Below are 26,353 nucleotides of genomic sequence, written 5' to 3' on the forward strand. Positions count from 1 at the left end.
CAAAAGACGAAAGACTGTTTTCATGCTGAACAGCAATTAACAATTGAAGTACTTAAATATTATGAAAGAAAACAGGCTGTTTTATGTTCATAGGATACATTCTTGTAAGTAATTTCATAAACAGAACACATGCCATGATGAATGAGTAAAACAAGTCTTTAAAGGCTGTGAGAAGAATGGAATAACACTGCAGACTGACCCAAGCTAACACCACACACAAACCAGGGATGAAGCTCAGAGGGATCAGCTTCTGTTCTCTGACCTTTCTGCTTCTCGCTGAGTCTTCAAATCCTTCTCACGAGCTATTGCCTCCCCTTGCTGCTGCTGCAGCAGATGAGGAGCTACTGACAGGTGAGGACAAGGTATATGAACGGGGCTAGTGGTACATCTCTGAAAAATTCCCATCCTTCTAACCAACATATCATCTCTCTCAATGTCAGGTAGCTGCCCATTGCACTCTTCCTCAATGCTTTCTTGCCATTTGTTCAAACTGTGCTGGGTTTGCTTCTCAGAGACAATGCAAATAGCCGGCACAGGCGATAGCGTTCTCCTGCAACGTTCATCTGTACCTGACCTTGCTACCTCACTAGCAATAATGAGATTGAGAGAAGGGGTGAGATAGACAACAACATTCTCAGGTCAAACGAAACATAAGGAGAGGAGTCTTTCAATGCAGTTTACAAACATTTTATGAATACACAAACTTAGCTGAATGAACTGCTTGCTAAAAGCATTCATTAAAAATTCTTGCCGCAGCCACCGACTAAGCGATTAGATAAACAAAAGCCAAGTAAATGTAAGCTCTAGTCAATATGTTAAGTTCCCAGAGCTGTAATTCTCTTCTAGATAAATGCCAGAAACACAGAGCACCAATACACCTTGGTTTTGGCATTAGATCTTCAAAAAGAAAGTAAATCCAATAGGTTTGAAGAAAATTTTTTTTTGAAAGTCAGTAGGGCTAGAAAGCTGAATTCCTAAAGTACCGAAAGCAGGCAGAGCAAAGCTGCTGGAATTCAAGAAGCAGAAAGCTTTAGTGATAGCTCAGATTCTGAGATACCAGTGAGTTGATTACGAATCAGAAATTTTGAGGTGAGCTCTCAGAAGACATCCGCACAGCATTGTTTTGCAAACCCCTAAACACATTAAAATACTCTGAAGGTTCAGATGAATTCTGGCCAAGGCCATGCGCATAAAAAGCTCTTAAGTATATGCTATAGTCCATCCCCATGCAGATCAGCGTCTTGCAAGAACCGGGCTCTTTCCAGCTCAGCAGCGTTTCCTAAGCCACACTGAATACCTGGAATCATTCTGTGACCTAGAGACTTTCTCACTGTGTCCAGAAGATTGGAAAATGCCAACAGTGGTCGAAGAAGAACTCTCAATACCAGTGTGAATCTCCACATCATCTTTCTTGTTTTCCTCTTTTATTTCACGCCTGGATGTAGCTCTGCCAATACTGAGCTTGTCCCACTTCTGCTGATCAATCTCAGTTACTGGACCAAAATGCACAAACTTCTGCTTGGGGCTACCAGCCTTTTTGTTTGCTCTCGCTTTGCGGACAGCAAAATCATCATGGACTGCTGCTTTCACTGCGATTTCAGCTGATGGCAGACTGTCACAGGCACATTTGAGATCTTCTTCACTAGTCAGAGTGAGGAATAAAAGAATCCCCCCAAAATGAGACCCCAGAATAAAGCAAAGGAAATGTTCCTACAGTTTTTAGAAGTTTTTTATTTTAAAATTCAAGGACACAAGTACAAATGTCAGCGGCATGCTGAGGCCCAAATGACAGCAGAAATCCAAAGATACCACGGACCTGCTGGGGAAACTCTTGTGCACATCCACAGAAGCCCTTCCTTAGGACAGGAGTGTAGCATATGGCACATCCAGACTCAGCTCTTCACCCTAACGAAGCCAGAGCTACAAGTCCTGCCCCCTTAGATCTGGGCTGTGCTACGTGGGACTGTGCAGCACCAGTACACCCATCTTGTCACAGGGGAATGCCAGTGGCATGAAAGCAGCAGTAAGTGCAACCAATTCACTCACTGAATCTTGATTTGAAGAACACCTTTAATAATTCACCTCAAAAGTAATGTAGAGACTACTAACATCTTTGAGATGAGAGAATGATTGATTTTTGGTGGTTTGTATTAAAATTACACACAGTAACACATTGTTACAAGAATGTCTGAACAGACAGCTAACCTTAACTGGAAAATGGCATGTGCCTACACGGGAAGGCAAGGAATTGTTAACCTTTCCTACTGGAGTCACAAATCATCTGCATATATTATAGCCCATCTCCATAGGGAAATAGCTTAGAATAACTGCTTTGTACTAGCTCCCTCTGTGGAAGTTCAGTCTACATTAACAGTGTGTCTACACCATACAATGGGACTCCTGAAACTCCTGCTGTAGTGACAAATAGAGTTGGTGTATCTACTCAGTACAGCACCATGCCATGCAGATGTATTAGCTCAGGTCTCAAAGCAGTACAGACACATTAATGCAAAGAGATGCTGATTCAGGTTAGCACCCCCAAGGTCTAACGTCCCAAGTCCTGAAGATAGCTTGGTTAGCAGCAGCCTACTGAGGTAGTGGCTTCACGTAATAAGAACCTTTGTGCTGTTCAATTTAGAGCTCCTTGAAAGCAGACTGATCCACAAGACAAGAGGGGACCTTCCCATATGGCATTCAGAGCATCCACCTGGGGAGCGCATGTGGAACTATTATAGTGTTCTAAATTATATACCAACTTGCAGTTCATGATTGCATCCCTATATAGATTTTGGACTCCTCCTGAAAATTTAAACAGCTAAAGAACAGTTGTCATCAAGGCATTCTTCAAGTTCAAAAACACAAGCACACACAAAGGGTTGTGACAAAACAAACGTCCTTCCTAGGGTGCCAATCCTGTCTGCAGAAAAAAACCATACCTGGGCTCCCCCGACAGTTTCAATCTTTTCCAGGTCTCCAGATCTGCTTGTGTTATAGAGGCATTCACAAATATATCTTCTCGTAGCTGAGGAAGGGTACTTTGAGATTTCCGTTTAGCCAGATCATCTCGCTCAATATCAGGCACTTTCACCTGCTCTTCCTCCTCTGACTCATTCTTCTTAGTTCGCAGAAATGGGTTCTCTGTGTGTGTCACTATTTGCCTTGCTGATGCCATGTGCACCTGGCTTCCTCTAATTTAATGCACATTCCAATTCAGCAAGAAAAGATATTTTGAAGGAGCAACAATAAATCAGTATCAATAAAAGAGGTTCACAGCACAAGAAGATAGACTGAATTGATAAGCAGATTTTTTTAAAGATTTATTTTAGGAAGTAAGCATGGAATCATTTGAAGTTGGAACTTCTCATCTAAACTACCCTACTCATGCACTAATGAGACCACTTCATTGCATGATTTCTGTACCTAGCTCAAGCTAGAAAAACCTTGGCATTATTGCTGTATTAAAACATTTCTGCAATAAGCTTTTGCTTAAATAGTTACAATATCTCGTTTTCATGTTATTAGCAAAGTGAATTCAAGGTTTGCTCCCAAATATACTACAGAATTTCTTTGATCTTAGAGCCACATCAATAGCATTCAAATACTAAAATTTGGTTATATGCTCTTCAGATGCCCTGCCAAACCACTCATTACAAAATGTTAACATAATCAAATTTCAGCAACTGAAAGACATGTTTTATATTACTGAAAAGAGCTACTAGACATTAAGAGAAGTTTTCTGAATGTATCAGATACTACATTCAAGGTCCATTATAAAGCGTATATCATGGTTTTATCTAGGATAACTCTCTTTGCACCAACAAAGCAAATATACTTGTTTCCTGAAAAAGATGCGTGCCTAGTAGATACTTATGTTCAGTAACTTTCTAAAGCTCTGCGTCATTGAACTGAAGAAAGAAGAGATTTTCCAGGCTGAACCCTTGTAAGCTATGCTTCATTTAAAAAAAATGTGGTAGAATTGTATGTGACACAATTCGGTGTGGTATAGCAGGCATATACATTCAGTGCATTAATTAAAGACTTATTTGAGTCCATGTTTATGCAGGTTACTAAAAGAACGCTATTAGATGAAAAAATCGCATCAAAAATGTGCATCTAAAATGCTCAGCATTTTAAAGAGAAAGTTGTATGCAAAATCTATCTTCCAAGTTTATTTTCCACTACTCATGCTCATGAGCTGTCTCAGCTTAGATAGTGAAAGTGTCAGTCTTTATTTTAATTTACATTCATAGTCAGTTTAAGCTACTGGTCCTGATACTGTAGCAAAATATTACATTAGGTAATCTACATATATTTTTTTGTTCCCTTTAAGATAAAGCACTTGCATTTATTTTACCCTGTAAGGTTTTGTAGCCAAGATATCTTTAGCTCTACATAGCAATATGATCTGTGAAATTAAGCATTATAATTGAAAGAAAAAGATCATGCATGCACACCTTGCATGTTCCTGTTTTTCCATCTGCAATGGCTTTTTAATGTCTTCCAGTTTACCTTTATCTTTATTTATATAGGGTCCAATTAAAAACGCGCTAAATGGAACTATGTGTTTGGGCTGATTCATTCTGGCTCTCCGAGTGGCAAAATCATCCTTTTCTAAATCAGGAACTCTGCTCGCTGCTTCATCTTCTGAACCAGAATCCCCTTGGTAAAGTGTCATGAAGGGGTTCTCCTTGCGAAGGATGATGTCTGGGGTGCTTCTATTGTCTTCACATGTTTGCTTTTTACTGACATAAAGCAAAATTAAAGAAAGCTCTTGATGCACCAGGAGAGGAGAGGGGAGTGGCAACACTCATATCCAGGCCACAAAACAAGCACAATTAATCAAATGTGCACCAGGCTACTGTTAGATTCGGCAAAGCCTTGTTATAAATAAAAACATATCATATATATGTAACAAATCTGCAAGACCTTCAAACATGGAAAATTAGCAGCTACAGCTAGAAGAAACAGTGAACATTGGTTTAACATAACAGATGTAGTGAACATAGTATTGTAAAAGGCGGTTTTGTTCTCAAATATTTCAGATAAAGTGATATAGTACAAATAATTGATCCCTGGCCAATACTTCTGAATCCTGAAACACCAGATATTTGGAAATTTATTTTCTTAATAACTCTGACAAATTTAAAAAGACCTGAATAATCACTGAGGTTGTGTGCCCTGATACCCTTACCTCTTTCTTCTCACACGCATCCACACTTGATTCTTTCCCTAATGAACCTTCCCTCTCCCCCAGAATAAGTCCTCTATGGCAACACAGACATATACTCAACGTGTGTTGAGTATACCAATGATCCTGGCATCCTGGCACTCAATGCCATCTGCTTTAAACAGAAAGGACACCGACACCAACATAAACTTGTTGTGACTGAAGATTAAAACAACAAAGACCCTTGACAGCTGGTGTCCAGACAGATTAAGCTTATTTTAACTTGCAACAGTCAATATTCTTAAGCAAACTGAAAAGACAGATGGCAAGAGCTAGGTGACTCTCCTCTTTAAAAAACAAAGTATATTTGGTGATTTTAGGAAGTTAGATAGCAAGTGTTAAACTGTTCCATGTGGTGCTATTATAGGCTGCAAATATCTCACATCTCCTCTTTCTGGTAGCACACCTCGTGTGTGCTACAAAAAAAATGGTACCACTTAGAATGAAACAGCCTGACATTAAGAAAGCAAATCTAAACAGCTTAGGGGTTGCTTCAAATTTCTCCTTCACTTTAGAAAACACTAACGTTATAATTAGTTGGGTTTTTTACATTTTAAAGCCCTGCAAACCCTCTGTACACACCACTTATGTTATGGCTCCAGCTGCCCTTTCACAGCACTGCGAAACAGAGTTGCAGAAGGTTACGGGGAAGCAATAACCCAAGAGCGACAGGTCAGCCTGGCTCAAACCTCAGAGCACAGAGGAGCAACGCAAAACTGCCTGCCTTTGCCTTGCCACCCTGCGAAGCACTGGGCCGCTTTAGTGGTGTGGAGAGCATGCTCTTACATTAGCCAAAGGTAACTTCTCCATGAATCTCTCTGAAGGAGAGGCAGATGGCACTCCAAAGGCAACTGCTGGCCCTCTCCCTCAGTGCAGTGCAGCTTCAGAAACAGCTGGGACAAGCTGGTCTTAACTGCCATATGCTTTACCGTGCTCCACATTTCAAACCCCCGATCAATACATATTGTCTCATCCTGTAGCTTCCACTCACAACAATTTATACTCTTTTTTCCCCCCTAAAAATACTGTAAGAAGTTTATTAATGATATTGACTCTTGTACATACCAAAATCAATAGGCCTACAAGATCTTCTTCTGGTTCAAGTTTCATAGGTGAACAGGTATATTACATCTCTCAATTCTAAATCGCCAGCTGTCAACCCATTAGTGTTATTTGGCCAAATCCAATTTACTTTTTAAATCTGTAAGACGCTAAGTACAAGAAGACCACCAGGGAGAGAGTCCTAAATAAAGAAAGTCTGATTTTCCTTCAATGGCCTCCTAAGACATATTTTGCTTCTCCAGTATAAGAATATGAAAACTTAAGATAAACTGATCCAAAGTAGATGCACTGTGCCTAATGTTTTAGGCTCAAAGGAAAACAGTAATCTAAAAGTCATATACAGTGGAGCTTGTTCTCCCAAAAAAGCTAGGGTAAGTATGATTAAATTCAGTTATCTTTTACCAGACATTACTACTGGAACCATTACCTTTTTTTTTTTTTTCTTTTACGAAGTAAAAATTTGGAAATAATTTTCAGAAATCTGGACATAAAAGGCATTTGTAAGATCACATAATATTCCATTATAACACGCTTATATTTACTTCTTAAATGAAGATCAGTAAGATGAGTATTTATTTGGCTGGTTAGGTTGTGGTGTTTTATACTTTTTGCTTCTAAGAGCTATGCGTAATAAGCAAGTGATTCTTCAGTGAATAAAAACTACAAGATTTTTCAGTCTCATTTTCATCAATACTATTAAAGCTTGGAGCACCAAACTTACCATTTTTGAGTAGGGTTTTTCATCAACAGAGAAATATGGAGTTATGATATTCAAAAGAACAACTATGAGTCATTGTGATGACTGACTGAATAACTTACAGTTTTAGTATGAACCAGACTTCAGGGATCAGTTTCTATGTTAAGTATAGTTTCTATTCATTTACATTTTGTTTATAATGGAATCAGATTAGCTGTGAATCAATTAGCTGTGACATTTTTGGGTCTCCTAAATCAAAATGCGACAGTCTCAAAAGGGCCTTTTAAGTTCACTTTACCATATAGGCAGGAAAGGGTGTAGATGTGAAGTTGCAGTGGATGAGAATTCACTGTGGATTTATTTGCAAATCATTCTCACATACCCAGCCCTGGCCTTTGCAGAAACACCACACTGGTCCATGCTGATACAGCAAGTGTTACATTCAAAAGTGTCAGACCGTGGGCGTTTGCGGTCCCTGAAGCAGGGTCTCGTACAGGCTTGTGGATTCTTCTATTACATTTCAGAACAACAAAAGGGTTTTGCAGCTTATGCACTGTCAAGTTAAGAGTCCACATCCCTTTCCCAGAAGATACGCCAAGAATTCCTGGTTTGCTCATATCTCTCTTACTCTCCCCCCTCCATTGTCTATTAGAACAGACCTAATTCTCCTGCTCTTTTCAGGTAGTCTCCAGGAATCAGATCCTTACCTTTCAGGTGTGATAGTGTAAATAAGAGACAGATGCACACAACAAGCAAGCAAGGAGGATTGTGCGTCAAGAAAACATGCTATAAAGAGTCAATATACTCCTTTAGGAAGGGGGAATGCTTTTTGGCATGCATTTGTACAACATTGAGTTCAATGAAGTCCTCTCCTAGAACATGCCACAGCAATGCCGGTAAGTACTTAAACTCCAAGCCAGCAATATATTTGCATACAAACTCAAATCTTTCCTGTGCTGGACCCAGAAAGGTCCCCAACTTAGTTCCAGCTTTAGGAACAGTTAGATGCCTTGTAGATCTCAATGTCACACTGGCTGGCTGTCCTCCAGAGACCAAAACACTGAGAGGAAAGTCTCTTGACAAGCTCAGAGCAAGTGGAACACAACGGACAACCTCAGGTGGGGAAAAAAAGAGAGGCTGGCATCATGGAAAGGTGAGGGAAGAAGAGGGGCCAAAATAGAAAAGATCAGAATACAGAAGCAAGAGAGGCTGAGTGTTGCTCCGTACCATCAGTGCAAAGAAATTTTAATTTGATGCCAAGAAGAAAAGAGAGAAAATTCAGGGGTTCAAAGAACAGGGAATGAGAGTCAGACATTAAGAAAGATGATGAAAGGCTCCCCTGTATCCTAAAATATCACTACTGCATTCTTTCCTTCTCCTTACCCACTACATTTTTTTCTTCCACTTATACATAAAAATCATTTTTCTTACAGACCTCTGTACCTAGTACCTTTTCCACCGTGTTTTCCTACAATGCCCAGGGTGAGGCTGCTACTTCACTATGGCGAAGTTTGAGTTACAAAGCTCTGCTCTTTGACCGTGAGCTGGGGCAGATAGCCAGCAGCTTCTCCTTTCCCCAACTGCTGAAGTCCAGGAGCTACTTCTGCTGAGAGCAAGGAGGGAAAAAGGCTTGTTATATCTGCTCCCTTCTCCTTCAGCCCTGTCAGGACAACACTTTCTCTTCGGAAAGAGGAGACCAGATTTCATGCACACATGTGCTTCTGCCTTGCAGATTAAGCCAGCAGATGAAACACAACGTAGGAAAAGGGACTGACAGATAAGGTGGTGAGCATCTTCCAAATACAAATGCAAACAACACTATTTGCTCAGCAAAGCACTGCTAAACACAAACTATTGCTACAGTTTACCATTAACACTACAGCCTTGGACCCAGAACATGATTATACTAATATCCAACTGGTTTATGGACTTCACACATTATGAACTAACACACTAACTGAGCCAGGAGGAGTAACTTACAGCTGACAGTTTCCTCTTCATTAGTATTTGGCTTTGTTACAGTAGTACCCCACAGTCACACCAAAACACTAGTTCATTATGTCTTGACAACAGTGACGCAAACCTGAGAACAGGACTGCTATATAATATGTATATAATGTGACTGGCCTATTCGCATATGACATATCCATACATGGCAGCAGACAAGCTTCATTAAACTTAGAAACAAGCTGTCTCACATAAGAGCTGTACTTTTTACTACAATGCTTCAAAGCCCAGACTGTAGACTGGCACCTGCTAAACTACTCGCTGGTAGGACCTTACCCTACAATTTACCAAATCTCTGGAAGTTGCCCAGTTCAGAACAGTAACATGATGAATATCTTCCTCAACAATTCAAAAGAAAACATTTCAGATGGAGGACATATGGAAGCTTAGCCTTTAGCCAGACCATTTGCATCATTTTTAAGCACCTACCCTTATGACATGTTGGTTAAAGCTCTGCTTTGTTGGCCATCCCCATGAGAAAGAGACAGTTTTCATGAGGATCCCATATCGGATCATGGAAAGGCATGGGCAGTGAGCCTAGCCATCATTCAGCTCTTGAGTTAAAGAAGAGGAAAAAAACCAAACTGAACAGCATCCAAAAATAAGCAATATAGGTAATAAGTGAATAATTATCGATACTCCATGCCAAACAGTCAAATTACGATTGCTGAACTACGTCTACATGCTTTAATTGGTACATGTGTTAACAAGCAGTGTATTTTGATAGTTCCTGCCTTTAAAAATAAATACATCATTTATTAACACAGCTAAAAATACTAACCACATAAAAAGTGTGATTCAGTAAACAAAAATGTCCCATCTCCAACTAGTCAAGTGAATTCCTGAAACAAGGAATTGTTTCCCTAAACAAGGCATTTTGTATATAAATATATGTATACACACACACACACACACACACGTATTTCTTTAATAAATGCAGGACACTAAGTGGAAAGCGACAAGCATTCTGTGTATTTGTTTTCTTGGAATTTGTTTATGTTATGCTGTTATGCAATACAGTTTCTCAACACAAATGTAGTTAGCATCATACAGCTCTGTAACACACAACTACCATATCACAAGCCTTTCCATACCAAGCCCTTCACTAAAATGCTAGCAATTGTGAGTGCTTAGCAGTCTGGATTTTTGTTAGGAGAAGTGAAATATCAACGGAACAAGGAAACCCACACTCCAGCCAATCCTAAAAATGTGAAGCGTGCACAATCTCCCACACTGCTGGGCTAACCTGCCGTAGCGCTGGGCTGCTGACATGACCTTAATACCAGCTTGTTCAAGTCTTCTTAATCTTCTGAGCTCTTCTGCATCTTTCCCTTTGGATGCTGATGCTTCTTTAGCACTACATGAAGGAGACTGGCCTACAGAGTTTCCTTTGTTTTGATTCAAACCTACTTGGTTTTTAGTGGGGCTTGTCTCAGAAGCCATGGAGCCCACCCTCTCCTTTTCACATGGTCCCGATGCTTCATTCTGTTCTTCTTCTATGGTTTCAGGGTGGGTTTTGCTATTGAATTATACAAGGCAGTTTAATGTACATTGTGCATGACACATATATATTTATTTTAAGCATATTTCATTGATATCAAAATTTCAAAGGATATTTTGTTGAATGACCCAGGAGGATAACTATGTTCTTTAATGGAAGCTGCTTGGAAGCCAAATGAAGAGCAAAATATCAGTTGACAAAACCAGAAGCACACAGCTGCTGCTCTGTGAACAGTACTTGTGTATAGGATACAATATACAAATAAATTAATTTAAAAAACATAGCAAAAATATTACCAATTTTGATTAAATACATCAAATGCTGCTTATAAGAATCATCTGGCAGTGAATAACTGTCTTGAGAACTGACTCAGACTGTCCAGAAAAACACTTTAGTTGAGTCTCGGTTTTGAGTTGACATCCATCGTATTTATATTAATCAACATCTTGTCAAACATAAACTATGTATATATGCATTGTGTTGTGTGGCAAACAATAATGACATCAAGACAACGATTTTCCACTCATTATTGCTCTTCTATCATCTTCCCCCACTGCTGCAAACAATTTATCAGTACTATCTCAGCAAGAGATCTATTACAGCAGAAGGTGCTCCATACATCTTATGAAAAGAATGAAAATTAAGTGTTAAAAGCATCATCACTGAGGAAGGGAGATGTTGGACAAGCCAGTCTTACCTGAAAGGTTTGTCTCCTAGCGGTGAAGTTGCAGTGCTCCAACTCTTTCGATACTCTTCTCGCTCAGCTTTCTTTTTCCGAAGCGGAGCAGGTACATAGAAAGTCTGATTACTCTTGTTTGGGAGGTACTGGTTAAAAGGCACAGCTGATTTAGGTTCCCCATGTGAGGTCCGCCTTGCAGACATATCATCTTTTTTCACATCTGGCATCCTTCTGTGTGGCAAGTCAGTCTCAGAGTCACTTCCTCTCCCTAATGAGGACGGAGAAAAAAAAATCTTTTCTTTTTCACTTCACTACAAACTTTTTTTTAATAAATCAGAGAAGACACCACCAAAAAATGACATTTACAATGTGAGCATCAAAAAATGAAGCCAATTATACCTGTATTTATATCTTAAAATAAGTCACTGGTAGTAGCCATAACTACACAGATAGCAAACACAGTTTCTTCAGCCAACCTACATTTTCTACTCCTGAAAAGCCAATCTTCAGTCACCGGTCACAATTCAGGATATTCCAAAAAAAAAAATCATGATCAGATTAAACCAGCATACAAAACAGCTACAGATGCTTACCTGACTTATGCCCAAATGACTCCAACTTGTATGTATGGATTTGCCTGACCTGATGCACACTCTTGAACCTAGACTTGCAAATCACAAGCTCAAGCCAAAAAGGGCTGCACATTGTATATTTACAGGATGGCACGAATCTGTGGATGTTTCTACAGACATGGACTAAAGGCACTTTTAATGCACACAGTGTCAGCTTCGGTCACCAAAATCTAAGAATATGCCTCAGCTGGTATAAACCAGAAGACTCAGATCATCTCTCTCCACTCTCACTGGCTGCTAGGTCAATCATTCTAGTACAATGCAAAATAGACAGAAAGACTTGATCCTGAGATGGAAAAGGGCAAGGAGAAAGGGAAGGGATCTGCAGCATTCAGAAGCTAGATCAGTATGACAAAGATTGAATATCTGTTGGCAAAGAAAAGAAATAAGGTGAGAGAAAGAAATTAAGAATCACAGAGAATAAGATAGGAGATGAACAGAACTGAGTGAATACTTTATTAATTTTGGTCAAATGAAATCAGCTTCCCGTTATTTACCACCTGTAAACAACTCCCAAATGGTAGGACAAATATCTTAAATAACATTTGCAGTGGAACTGCCCTCACATAACCATGTTGGAAGCCACTTCATAGACAATCACTAGATTCCCTGCACCATCATAGGTCTTTAAGTAATTCAAAAAGAACTTATACAAATAGTTCTCTTTCAAGGGCGTAACATCACCACAGGCCCTGGTTTGATGAGTTAAATGGTGTATATTCACCCAATTCTCCCATCAGCATCACCTTCTCCCAACTTTGGAGTGTTGGATCTCTCTGGCCCTTGGCCCCCTTTGCAAGATTTGCATGTGCAATAGCTATTGCCCCTCTTGGGGAGGGGGGAAGCCAACCAAGTTGTGTCCTCTTGGTAATTCACCGAGCTAGTGAATCACTAGCTAACTCACCGAGCTACCTAATGAACAACCGAGAACAATGAAGTCATAAAAAATCACAAGTAGCTTATGTATAATTCAAAGCGGGGGGAGGAAAAGAGGACTAAATATGCTAGGAATGTTATTTGCAAAGAGCTTTTGCAGCAGATTGAGTTATTCAATGTTTGCTTGGAAAGAGATGAAGAAGAGGGAAAGGGAACAGCAAGAAAGGACAAGACACAATAGCAATGAGCTAGTTAGACAAATTCACAATATACTTTTTGCCAGCAATTTTTTGTTTGGCCAGTCTTGGTTAAGAGCATATGATATGTCACATCATTAATGGAACCTCAGACTGCCTAAACGAAAAGTGGAGACAACCGCAGAGTCATGACTGTCTGAAGACAGCTGAGGTTTGAAGAAATGTGGTATCATTAGGCTGAGCAGGGCCACTGAGGAGCTAAAAGAAAATGAAAAGATCCCTTCATGTTGTTTGCTATTCTGCTTTCTCTTGACTTTGTTCTGGTGTTTATTTTTGTATCACATGAAAATTAGTCTTGAACTGGCGGACAGAAATGCTGGAACAGATAACCACAGTGGCAGAGGAATTACTTATATGCCTACAAGTATGTCCAAGTTAAGTACTTCAAAGACAAACAGCTTATTTAACTATTCATATTTTACTCACAAAACTATTTTCAGCTCAAATTTGCAAAAAAAACCCACTTTAAGCCAAAGCATTGAATGGGAGATGTAACCATGTTCTCCATTTATAATGTTAACTGTGTTCTTTTGCCTTTCCATGTAGAAGAAGCAGTCAGTTCACACAATGTAGCCAGTTATGCTACAGACATGCACACAGCAGTGAGCAAAGGGGCCTACAGGAGTTCCCAAAGGAACCTGTGCACACCTGCCAGCCAAGCGAAGGGTTTTATTTATTCCCAAGTACATTTGTGACTCTAAGGGCAGGTCAGACTGCAGTTCTGCTGCACTTTGAACAAGTTGTTCTTCCCTACAACTGTTTTGTTTGCTTTTTGCCAAGTGACAGGGCCCAAGTAGGACACCATGGCAGTTCCTGAACAGAGATGCTGACCACAGTAGGCATTAGTGAAGGTAGTATTACTTCTCACTTATTAATGATAAAATCTTAACTAATCATAACTTTAGAATCACTTAAATGATCTCCCTCCATTTGTTTTTTTCTAGGAGCAGCAGGAGCCATAAACTTATTTTGCTGTCACATTCCTGGGTTTATAAAGTTGCTATCTGAATGGACAGAGATGGAAAGAAAGCAAAACCATCTCCTGCATCCAGCTTTACATATACAGTATTTCTATCAAAACCACATCCAGCTGAGTGAAACACTGGCCTGCTGGGGCCATGGGAAGAGGTTAGAGAGAGAAGAGGTCAGCCAAGCTACACCTCAGCTGCAACTCTTGGAGGAGACAGTCGTGAAATTATTGCAGCAGCAGGCAAGGAAAGTGGGACATATTAGAAAGGGCCTGCTGGACATATCATACACATGCATGCAACATCTGCATGCACCCAGGCTCTGGATATGGTTAAAGCCTAATTTTTAAGAACAAACTTCGTAAGTTTGCATCTTTTTTGTGTTTGTTATGGACTCAAAAATGTGACAAGACAGTATGTCTTAGCTGTGGCAAAGAAACCATCACAAAGCCTTACTGAAATCTACTGATACAGCAGGAGTTGTTGGGAAGCAGCTACAGGACATGTGTAACTGGCCAGGCAGCAGCTCCAAATAGGTAGGGACACTGGAAACTCCCTGAGGACCCAGAACAGAGCAACACTTCTTGTTTAGGACACATGAGGTGTTCCTACTTGTCAATGCTGGGCTTTTGTCCAGTTTGGGCAGGCAGAAAAACGCTTCGTAACGTAAAGACTCCTCTCCCACAGCTGTGTTCTGCTTAGTGTCTGGGGATACAAGATCTCACAGAACCAGTCCCAGGACCTGGTTCCGGATGGTCTATCTGCAACAATCCCAATACTACATGCAACTCAAAAACAGCAGAGCAGAACTCAGCCCTGCTTTCCCCACAGCTCTTTGATAATACATCTCTGATAATAACTCTCTGCCAGCTTTTCAGTTTTAAGGAATTCCTCATCACCTCAGGAGATCTCTCATGTGTCCAGTTATGATTAGCATCAGTTCATTTCACACTGCCAAAGGCCGTGTGAACATCTGGTTCCTGCCAAAAAGTCTTTCTGTCCTTCCATTTTTATTAAATAAATAAATAAAATTATGTCAGAGAAGTGATTCACATGTGGAATATAACTTCATCTAACAATGATGATGTTCAACTGACTCATCCATCCTGAGCAGAGGGAGCCCAAATCAAGGGTCTTTTTGTTCTGGAGTCCAGCTCAAAACAGGTAACCTACGTGCGTGGTCTACATTTACTCTCTAGTGAGTACCTCCTCATCCAGTACCCTGTGTTTACAAGCCTCAGAAAGCCTCTGTGAATCAGACAGGAAAGGCAGAGAAGCAGCACCCCTTCTATAAGCCAAGAGCTGCAAGTCCACACTCAAAGGTGTACAAAGATAACCACAGCTCTGGCGCTCAAAGTTATCATGTTACCCAATTTTCTAAATACCATGAAAACACAAATATGGCAGTTGGCCAGATGGTCTATATTGGACTTCAAAAGGCTGTCAAATATCAGTTATTTCCAAGATACTTCTATCTTCCACATTTAGCTGTCCAGGTTTTATTTAGGCAGAATTTTATTCACTTCAATATCTCCCCAATCCTGTGCTTTTCTTTCTTGCCCCAGCCTAGTTTATAAATTAAAATCTGTCTGCACAACATCCTCTTACACAGTAGCCCAGAAATGCACTCTCCCAATCATAAAATTACACTGCTATGATGTAATTCATTTTCCAATGCTACGCTATCCTGAGATGGACTTCAAATAAGTTGTTGGCAAAGTCATCTCAACCTCAGGAAGCACAAATCAGCATTCACAAAGAGGTTCTCCCGCTGGATTAGCATGATTCGGGGCTGTGTCCAGCTTCTGAATGGCACATTTGCTCCAGAAACGTTGCTTATATGTCACAAAATTATGCACGTGCCTCTTTGCAACTGGTACTTACCATCACTGCTTCCTCTGAGCACTACATCTGGGGATGGTGTCTGCTGTGAGCGGGATCCAAACGAGTCCAGACTGTCGAAGGAGTCATCTCTGCCGTGGCGAGGTGGGGAGAGAGAATCGCTGCGTTCAGAGTCCCAACAGTCTACATAGCCGCTGTCACGAATGCTGCGCTTTGGGCTCTCAATATCCTCAGTTTCCTACATGGAAGTACAGGAGGCATCTCTTCAGAAAGAAGCTACTGACATACCAACGAGACTCATTACACATCAGATAACAAAGCATCTTCTAAAGCACTAAAAATCTCCTCCCCCAAAAAGGATTTGCCTGTTTTCTGCCCCTTTTTCCCTTCATAGCAGAAGTGCAAACTTGCAAAAAAAAAAAAAATTATGCTGATTAAGAGGAAACCATGCTCATTAGATTAGTATGATGATCTGAGAAAAAGTTGTAATAGGTAGGTTAATAAACTGATCAAAACTGAAAAAGACCTGAAACTTGACTTGTCGTCCATAGTCCATAGCACAGGCAAAGGCACTATAATTTTAACATCTTGCCTGCATCAAGTTTAAGTCTGCTGCTTTCCAAAAGATTTCCTCTCCTCCCCTTGCCTATCTATTGTATCTGGCTGGGACACCAGCAGACAGCATTTGTTGTTGCTGCTTCAGCTCGGCAAAATAATGAAGCAGTGTGCCCCAGCCTCCTCTACCTTGAAGAAAAATTCCTGTTATGAAAGAGGGATGTCTTTCTGAAGCAATCAGCAATGAAAAATATGCAAAATACTTTTCCTGATGCCTCAGAAGAATTCAGTTGTGCTCTTTACTCTTTGCCAGCTCCTGGCTCTGGGGGATATGAAAGCGCTTGTAGCTGACCCACATGTTCAGAGCAATGAGAACAATGGTTGTCTTTGACAGCCCTGTGATTACAAATTCTTTCCAGTGCAAGCAGCACATACTAAAACACTGAAACTCCAGCAGAGGGAAAGGTCAATAGAAGCCATCCTCACCCTTGCATTATAATAAATCCCTTGTTTTAGTGAGTGTCTTACCATTAATTACAATAGTACAGGCTGAGAAAACCAAAAATAACTACTTTCATTCAAAGATAAATCTGTTTTTTCTTCCCCGACAGTAAGTAAAGTCAGAGATGTGGGTGCTATTATCAGGCTGACATTTTGCAACCCAAAGAGGTTGGAATGTGATTTTTTTTTCCCCCAAAGTATTTGAATATTAATTCCTAATTAAAAAGCACCCCCTGGTTACAGCTAGCTGGAGCATAATGGCTAAGTTCAGTACAGCTCCTACTGTCCTTGACTGTTAAGGTCTTACCCATTACTAGCACTGCCAGTGAGCAGATCGGTCAAGAGCATCACAGTACTCTATAGCAGGCAACCTCCTTAAACAAAGGAGATTTGCTGGAGAAGAAGCAATTGAGGGAGGAGAGGACTGTGATATCACACAAAAGCTTCCGTGCTGGAAAAGAGGGAGGCTTGAAGGGAAAGGGAAAGATCAGACCCAACGTCCTGCAGACTTTTCAGGAAGAAGGCTTAATTAGTGCCATTCACCATTACTCTGCCAAAATACCACAGCAAGGACTGCAGCAAAGGTTCCCTAAGGCCAAGCTAAATTGTGGTAATGCCAATAAGTAACCCCACTGCAAACTCAAATGAAAATATTTTCTAAAAGCAAGTAAAAAGTATCTGACAAAGTAGTAATTGAACCCTATGTAATTTCCTTCTCCATTCCTGCTTAGTGTGTGAACCAGAATACCTATAGAAACACCAGACAGCAAAGATTTGTCTCCCTGAAGTTTGTGTGATTTACACAGATCCAAGAACAAAACCAAAAATCCCATCAAAATCCTGTTGGAGAAACAATCCAAAAGCTTTCTTAAATCCAAATTCTCTAAAGCTCCTCATCTCTTCATACCAACCGGCTATTCTCAATCCTCAGGCACACTTCCATTTTCTTAAATTATTGTATTTGAATGACACAGAAACACTCAACAGCTACAGGACTTAAAGTAAGGCAGAAAGCCCCATCCTGCATTCACTATCTTTTCAGAGTTTGAAAAAAGTCCAATTGTGAACTAATGAGTTCTGCAGCCCTACTTTCAAAGGCCTGCTTATGTTAATTTTGCATGCAACTCACTAGGAATTAGGAGGCAGGCACCAGGATGGTATCCTAGACTTTTGTAAACATGTTCTTTATAGCCTTCCCCTTGGCAAACTACTCACCCAATGAAACACTGTCTCACAAACAGGTACTTGTCCTGCATTGAACAAATACCATCTCCCAAATGTTATCAATAGGAAAAAGAAAGTGGTTATCTGCAGGACTGATAATGCCATAACGCAACACATAATAGCACGTTAGTCTTTCACATGATCTAATTAAAAATACAATATATCACCAAGTGGTATAGAAAGTGTGATTGCCAAATATAAAATGCATTTCTCCAGGAACCTCAACCCTCTGAATGTAATCAAAAAGCAGGAATGTTTGGTCACTTGGAATTTCCAGTTTTAAAATAAAGAAGAATGCATATCCAAATAGCTAATGAAATTAAAAACAGAGTAGCCATGAATAAAATTAGAAATGAATAGTCCTTTCATTCTGAGAAGTAGAAAAAGATGAATCCAAGACAACTTGCATTCAAGCTGTCTTTTGATTTGTTTATTAAAAAAAGAGGGTGGAGAGAATTTATAACAGAAAAACTAAACCAGACTGAACTATTATTTATGGTTGATTTAATTATTGAACTCTGTGGAAAAAAACGCCAGTAGAGAATGTAATGAAGTGTCTTTTCGTCACTCAGCCTCAGCTAAAGAGAACATCAGAGTGTTACACAGCATGATTAGTATGTTCTATTTTACAATCAAATCATCTCCAAATTCAGTAACAGGAAAGCCCACAACAGCCAATTTGAAATACTGAGGGGCCGTCAGAGCAGCGAGGGGAACTTACAAAGTGAGTTGCTAGTGGCCTTCATAACAGCACCATCTAAACAGACTTTTCAGGACTGAGAAGTGCTCTGTTTTTATATTAAAAGAATATATAGCTTTCAGCTTTTATGAGATCTCTACTCTGCTTCCACTTCCAACATCTGCAACAAATCAAATTCCAGCCTCTCTCTTTTGTCTTTTACCTGTAGTGCTCTGCTCTTCCAAGCCAGGCGCACCACTACTGGCTCCGCTGATAACCCTACCTTTTGGGCCCAGGCTATTTCAACCCACCAAAGGGCCCAAAGGGACCTCCTAAATGCTCTAACGATTAGTTAGATGGGTAAATATGACTCAGAAGAAGAGGAGCCTCACACTGTGAGATTAAACATTAAAAATGAAACTATGATACCATGTGGCACTAGCATTATAGCAAACTCCACTTTGACAATTTTTCTGCATTAGCTCCCTTGTCCATCTTTGTTTCACTTTTCAGATTACAAACTCTCTGAAGCGAGCACTGCTTCTTCCCTGTATCTCCTATTTGGAAACAATCCACATAATAACTTAACTTCTTTGTTGCTTAGTCTCAGTCATATCACTCATGAGTGGCAAAGTCCTGAGTGATTTGTACAGCCAATTTCAAATGAGGACAAAAAAAACCTCTGCAGAGAAGCAGGAAGTTCTCTTTTCTTTTCCTCTCCATTTCCCCTTGTTCCTTCACGAGCAGCATGGCCAACACAAGCAACACTAGCACGGGGGGCTGCCGTCTTCGCATGCGCCTGCTCCTCCCTACTTCCATCCCCAGTAAATGCATGCTTGGATATCAACATTAACTACTACTGGGGCTCAGCGTCCCAGGCCCAGGTTCAGGACATGCTGTAGTGCTCAACCAGCAGTCCCCAGCAGTGCCAGCAGTGGCAACTCTTCCTTTCCACCACAGCTCAGCTTATCATAAGCCACCTCCAAAATCTGTTTTCCGCAAGAATTCAGAGCATGGCAAAACACAGGTTCATCCTAGCCATGACCTTTGTGAAACACGATCTCTTCCTTCTAGCCTTCAGCTTTATACTGAATACTTGGTTTGATGCTGATACTTGGTTTGATGCTTTGTGTTGCAACTGAAAACTGAATAAGGAAAGAGCTGCCCATGAGACTGAATGTTTAAAGAAAAAAAAAAATCTCTGCTCCCCCGGGGCCTGCCAGCTTATTTCTGAGTCTCAGCTCTTCTAGCTGAAACTGTGTCATAAATGAAAATAATTCAAACCAAAGACTACAGAAATGAAGATGACAGAGCCATGTGACAATTCTAAAGCCCTGTTTTACATCAAGTGCTTCATCATTAATATCATCGCAAAGTTGGCTGCCAAAAAAGCTGTGCTTACTATGGCTTGGTACAGTCAGAAACATTTTCAAAGAAAGTAGGGGTTTACTAAGTAATTTGTACTCCAGTCCCCCACCTCTTTCATATATAGCAACAAACAGAGTATTTATGGGACTAAAAATTTGAAATAAATTTCCATTCCCAAAACATAACAAAAAGATACCTTTCTCATCTGTGCCAGCAAACCTTCAAACTCCTTCAGGTTCAGGGTTGATCCACTATATGAGGTGCAGCTGTTTGCCGCTTTCCCTAGCCAATAAATGGTGACTAATACCTGCAGAAGTTAATAAGAATTATTCGAAGCCATCTACACAGTTACTTAGCTATATTTACTTCCCTTAAGTATATCTCATTTATTCTAAATTGCACAGCAGCACAGGATTTTGTTATAAATCCAAAGGAGATTGAAGGGAAGTGTCTCTCAATAGTTAAACATAAATACACCAGACAACTATTGAAACAGTCCTACAGAATACATAACTTAACACATTATCTTCCCAGTATTTTTTAAAAATTGAAACTCTCATGTCTTGCTGGAAAGTAAACAGTAAAAATAAATCTGAATAGAAAAACTAGACAAGATATTTGAAACTATTGCCAAGTGAGGAGGGCTCCAGAAGACACACTTGTAAATATGCCCATTTGTAAATCCAACAGGAAAAAACCCAAAGGAATACTAATATTAGTGTTCATTAATTAAAACAGCTATACATAATGGAATAAATAAAATGTCTGACGTGTGTCTGCCTATTTCAGCAAAAGGAAATGTAGTTTCATTTTGAATCATCTCAGCACAATTAACAAGATGACTCTGTAACGGTGACTTCTAGTGCCCAGGCTTAAGAAATGCTCAGTCCAAGACTAACCAACAGCCATGCGCATCTGGTTGCTTCTGTTACAATAAAGTAGAAAGAGTTGGTGGTTTCATTTCTGACTTAATGCCTATCCATAACTCAAAAGTCACATCAAAACTATCTCAGAAGAAATGCCAAGGATTACATCCTCTCGCTCCTTGAGGTAGCAAAGGAATTTGATCTGGCTCTGCTGGTGCTGTAGTTGTTCTAGGAAAGGAGAAATTAAGATGCTTGGGACTGTCAGCTCCAAAACCTCCAAAACCACTGATATTTATATAATGCAAGGAAAGCAAACTGCCTTCTCCTCTGGACCCACATACGTCTCCACTTATCCAGCTGCCCTATCTTTAGCGGTACCTGTGCAGCAGCAATTTGGACTGGAAACTGAGCATCAAAGGCAGTTCGACTCAATGTTTTGCAAAGGCTAAAATGTCAAAACAGCACTTCAGAACTTAGGGCATTTTTCTCATTTAATGCTCATTATTTCTGCATATTCCATGGCATAGCAAAGTATTTCACTGCAGAACAAACAGGAAATACTTTGATGTGGAAAAGATGTGCAACCAGTAATAAATAATAGTTGCCTACAATAGTTGCTAGTAACCATTTTAAGAAGTTAAATAAACTGAAATAATATATTTTATGTGCCAATCAGACAGGGCCATATAATGCATACTACATAGGGAATAAAAGAAAATAGAAATAGGAGAAATTTGAAGTGGGGGGGGGATAGGACAGGACAGAACAGACCGTCAGACTGTTCCTCCTAAAGCACTCAAATATCTTCGATACTTTGAATTTCTCCAAATTCCTTCAATACTTCTTCCTCAGCCATATATGCCAGACTTTAGATTATCCTTTTTCCATCAACTTTCTCTAACAGCCCTTTCTTTTATTTAAGTGTGATGTCCAAAGTCACACGTAGCACTCCAGCTGAGGCCCTACCAGAAAAGAATACACTATGTGTCATACAGATTGCTTGTTTAAAAGCACAACTGTGGTGTGTAAGATAAATAATATACATGCCATGAAATAACTGAATAACACTTTTAATATAGTTCTTTTTTTTCCTCATTTTGAAATTGCATCCAAATTGATACAACTGTGCTGAGGAGAAGGAGCTGGTTTTGCCAATACTGATTTTTTTTCTTGAAAAAACTTCTATCTGAACTGTTTTCCTTCAACCAGCACTACTCAGCACAGAATAACAAATTTATGTAAAAATTTCTTACAGTGCATGTTCTCAAGTGAAGTGAAAACACTTACAGATATAGTACTCCTAGCAACTTGGAAACTGTCCAATTCATTTTTCTATCCAGTTCTCTGATGAAGGTTGTGGTATTTTTATTTATTTCTGCTAGCATTTGATCACTTTCTCTTTTCTTCCTTTTTCCCCAACTGGCTTTTTTTTTTTTTTTCCCAAATAATGTTACATTTGCAAGCAATTCCAATTGGCTGCCAGCCGAAATTACAGTATCATGCACCTGGAAAGTATGTATTGCCTACAAACACAGAGTGGAGGACACTTTTGAAAGCTAACTTTACCTTCAAAATAATAAATCTATACAAAGATATTTAACCAGTGCCCACAAAGGTGCCAAAACACCAAAGCTGAACTCTTTCCCCGCAACTTTGGATGTTAGAAGAGAAAGATATTACTCTACTGATGACAGGAAAGACAGGATGAATTAGTTGTGTGATTTTTACCTGTAGCCATGATTACTGGCTTGCAAAGTTATTGGGAAAAGGTCTTGGCATTTCCTCACAGCTTATAGGGATGTCAGCCAAATATAAAATTGAATTTACAGTAGTTAACAGTTGACTAAAGACAGACAGTTTGCTAGGCTTTAGAAGAATAACTAACTCTGAGACCAGCAAAGTTTAGCCATTTTCTTTTCCACTTAACAATTACAGAATCCATTACTACTGCCATTAGTTTAAATCAACAAGAAATTAAAGTAAAACAGAATTAACTTTTCTGGAGAAACACTTATTTGTTTGGAAGAACAAAGAGAAAGCTAGCAAGCCTGATAGTAAAGATTGTATCCAGACCTAGTATGATCCTTTTGCTTCATTTTAAATGCTTTGTGCAAATTTACCTTATGCCTAGTATATTATAAAAGGCTACAAAAGCATAGCTTCAGGTGTGAGTCAAGCTGCTCCCAGTCAAAATCAGAATAGAGAGCAGAGATTACATTGCTCATTTCCTTATCTAAGCAGAGATAAACATTCTCCATTTTATTTCTGCTCTAATGATGCTTTGCCATAGCAGCTCTGCCTAAATCTCCAATATAGCCTGGTTATACTTGTGTTTAAAAGTACTTTTCAGTGATACTCAACCATACCAAGCTTTTACTGACAGAATTCTAACTCAGGCCAAATACAGGATTAACCAGACAAAAAAAAAAAATACTCCAAGTTATATACTTACATTTTTCAGCTTCCTACTATAGTCAATGTTCCTGGTTGCACACACACACAGAAAAAAAGAGGAAAAAAAAAATCAGAAAGCAGACACACTTTCCAAGAGCGTGTATGCAGCAGATCACGTTTTCCCTAATAAAAGCCTGTAGAATGCTTCTGCTGGCTGGAAACACATGAAAGCTAAGAAGATGTAGTTCACACATTCATTTATTCATAATGTGGGAGTATTTTGTCACCATTACTTCAATCATTAAATTAGGATTCTGGAAGTACAAAAAGAAAATGTGTTTGTAATTGTCCCACAGTAAAGTAAAACAGTGCCAAAAATATTTCCTTTATACAGAGTTGCTGATTTGTTCAAAAAAGACCAAAGTCCTCACTGCTAAAACACATTCTGCTGTAATCTAACAGTCAGACTCTGCTCTCTAATAAATCATGCAACCCATACGGATTTTGAAAGCAAGTGAACATGCATGTGACCAGGAGGTATTTAACACAAACATTAAGGAAATAGAGCAGGTGTTTCTGAGCAAATAAGCACCACACAGAACAAGGAAGATGGAAGAAGCAACAAAGATTCTGCCAGTTACAACAGAACCTGTTGGGGAAAACATATTCTGCTTTATGAAGGTATGCTCAAGCTCTCAGATGGAAATTGGCATCCTTCGCCATTTATTTTTCACCAACATTCCTCAACAAGGGTGGAAATTTTATGTTAGAAACAACAAAGCATGAGGTTGGCACAAACATAAACAACATTTCAAAAGTCAGCAAAGAAGCTATTAAAAAAAGAATGAAAGGAATGTGTATTGTTCTTAGGTGCTAAAAATAAATAAGAGCACTTCAGATTTAGTACAGATTGTCTCCTGATTATTATATAATGGAATTGCCTTCTATTTTAACAGTAAGTCCAGTCCAGCAATAAAAGTTACCTGACAAAACCAAAAATAAATGTATTTGTATCTGTGAGAATAGCAAAAGCTTAAAATTAAGTGGGTTTTGATAACACCTTTTTAAGTCAAAATTTTATCCATCAATGCTCACATACTAAGAAAAATAAAACACAGTCCTATTTTTTTAATAAAACAGCAGTAGAAAAGAGTCCTGTTTAACAAGTCAAGAAGAAATTCTTCATAGCATTAGCTCATAACTTTTAAAAGTTGAATGATCCAAAAAAAATAGATCTAATGCTTACTTCTATTAACAGCTATAGGAAAAAAATGTTTAAAATAAGCCATTATCTTAATCATGTACAATAATGCCATATTCATCTTTAGCCATAAAACAAATACTGTTTTTACTGTGTTTAAAAAATAACTTAAGCGTCTTCAAAGAGAGGTAAAAAAATCACCTTCATACTTTGGGATCTCGTTAGCAGAAGACAGTCTTGAACATATTTCTCTACAACAGTCATGGACTTGGCTTGTACACCTCGCTCAGTTACTCAGCGTGAACTTGGACAGTACTAGGAAAACATCTGGCTCATTTCCACAGCTGCTTTCTCTGTAGAGTCGAGGGGGGAAAAATCCCTGCCAGTGAGACATTTCACATCTACCTAACATCGTATTCAGCTGCGGGCCAACCCGGCTCTCCACAGTTTATTCCTCCTGGTTTAACTTGCTTAGATGCTGGACAGCTCTCTCTGGAGCTGCGAGCTCTTCCCAGGCTTTGCACCAGCTTCCAACAAGGTGCTCTGACATCCCCAGCTCCAAAAGGTCAAGCTTCTTATAAGAAGCACCATTTCTCTCTGGTTTTAAATGGAGACTAGGGATTGTTTCATAACTCACTCCAGCCACGCATTATCGTGCTTTGACAGGACATCATGAAGAACCTCTTTCATTGCAATATTGCCAGACTTAGAACAAGGCTAGGAAAGCCTCACAGCAGGTTCATTATATGTCCCCTCTCACTGGTATGTACATGGGAGAAGTGCCTCATGATCAGAGCCAGAAACTTGGAAAGGAGCAAAAAGCTGGAGACTATTCCCCAAAGCAAGGAAAGTGGCCAATTTGATTTTCAGAACCTTTGAATTTTCCCAGACAGTGCTTGAACACCATGAAAACTTGCCCAACTTTCACTGTCAGAAGGGAGAAAACTAGAATGCTGCTGAAATTTAGTAAATTGTTTCCATACACTTTTCTAAGATGGATGTGTCTGACCAGGATTTCATTAGTGATCTTTCTGGCCAAATGAAGCAAGGCCATTCAATCAACTCAGCAGTGTCTGCCTGTCTGTAGAGCAGTAACTTTTTAATATTACACATGATAGACCCAAAATTTCAGGAGAGCTTTTGAGTAACAGCAGTTAAAAATCTTGTTAATTTTATGAAATAGTATGTGTGTTTGGGGGCGGGTAGATGGAAACACTTGGTTTCCACTAGTATCAATGAGAGGAAAATACAGTTTGTCTGACTGTTTCTTTTCCTCTAGTCCATGATGACAAAGTCTTCCCTGAAAGGGACCACAGTCCATATTTAAGACACCAGTCTATGACTATACAGACTTTGATTCAAGCCTGCGTTGTGTGACCTTAAGCAAGTCAGTAATTCTTTCTGTGATAGTTTCTCATCTTTATTTTACATCACTTCACAGAATTGCTCAAAATATAAGCATTAGAGTCTAAGCACCTCAAAATCTTTACAGTAACGAGGGATGCACACATATCGTGGCAAAAAAAGCTGTTGACTAAATGGAGATTTTTTAAAATCATTTCAGCCAAAAAAAAGAAAAAAAGCAAATTAGCTGTTAGCAAGGAGAATCCATTAATATCTGTACATTATGCTGCAATAAAAATGCATGTGTGTGGTAGTTTTGGATGGGGTGATAAAGCATCTAAACCGTGGCATTCCAAGTTCATATAGTTTACACAGAAGTTCACAGCTCAAAGATAGCATTGTGTCACAACCCATTGCTCTTGTTAGAAAATAAATAGGCTATACTCTTGTCTGCAGCTTGTATTTTCTGAGAG

At 39.4% G+C, this 26,353-nt stretch overlaps 1 protein-coding gene across 1 annotated transcript in view; it reads right to left on the reverse strand.

Moving 5' to 3' along the window:
• LIMCH1 (LIM and calponin homology domains 1) overlaps positions 1-26,353 on the reverse strand; it is a 190,098-nt gene that overhangs the window by 47,071 nt on the left and 116,674 nt on the right. Inside the window, exons 5-13 of the mRNA XM_067298104.1 lie at positions 23,394-23,424; positions 20,272-20,382; positions 15,791-15,986; positions 11,192-11,441; positions 10,240-10,512; positions 4,455-4,742; positions 2,937-3,188; positions 1,298-1,642; positions 263-586 (exon numbers count right to left, since the gene is read on the reverse strand). Coding sequence (XP_067154205.1) covers positions 263-586; positions 1,298-1,642; positions 2,937-3,188; positions 4,455-4,742; positions 10,240-10,512; positions 11,192-11,441; positions 15,791-15,986; positions 20,272-20,382; positions 23,394-23,424 — 2,070 coding nt within the window. The remainder of the gene's footprint in view (positions 1-262; positions 587-1,297; positions 1,643-2,936; positions 3,189-4,454; positions 4,743-10,239; positions 10,513-11,191; positions 11,442-15,790; positions 15,987-20,271; positions 20,383-23,393; positions 23,425-26,353) is intronic.

Source organism: Apteryx mantelli, chromosome 5 (genome assembly GCF_036417845.1).
Source record: "Apteryx mantelli isolate bAptMan1 chromosome 5, bAptMan1.hap1, whole genome shotgun sequence".
Taxonomy (NCBI): domain Eukaryota; kingdom Metazoa; phylum Chordata; class Aves; order Apterygiformes; family Apterygidae; genus Apteryx; species Apteryx mantelli.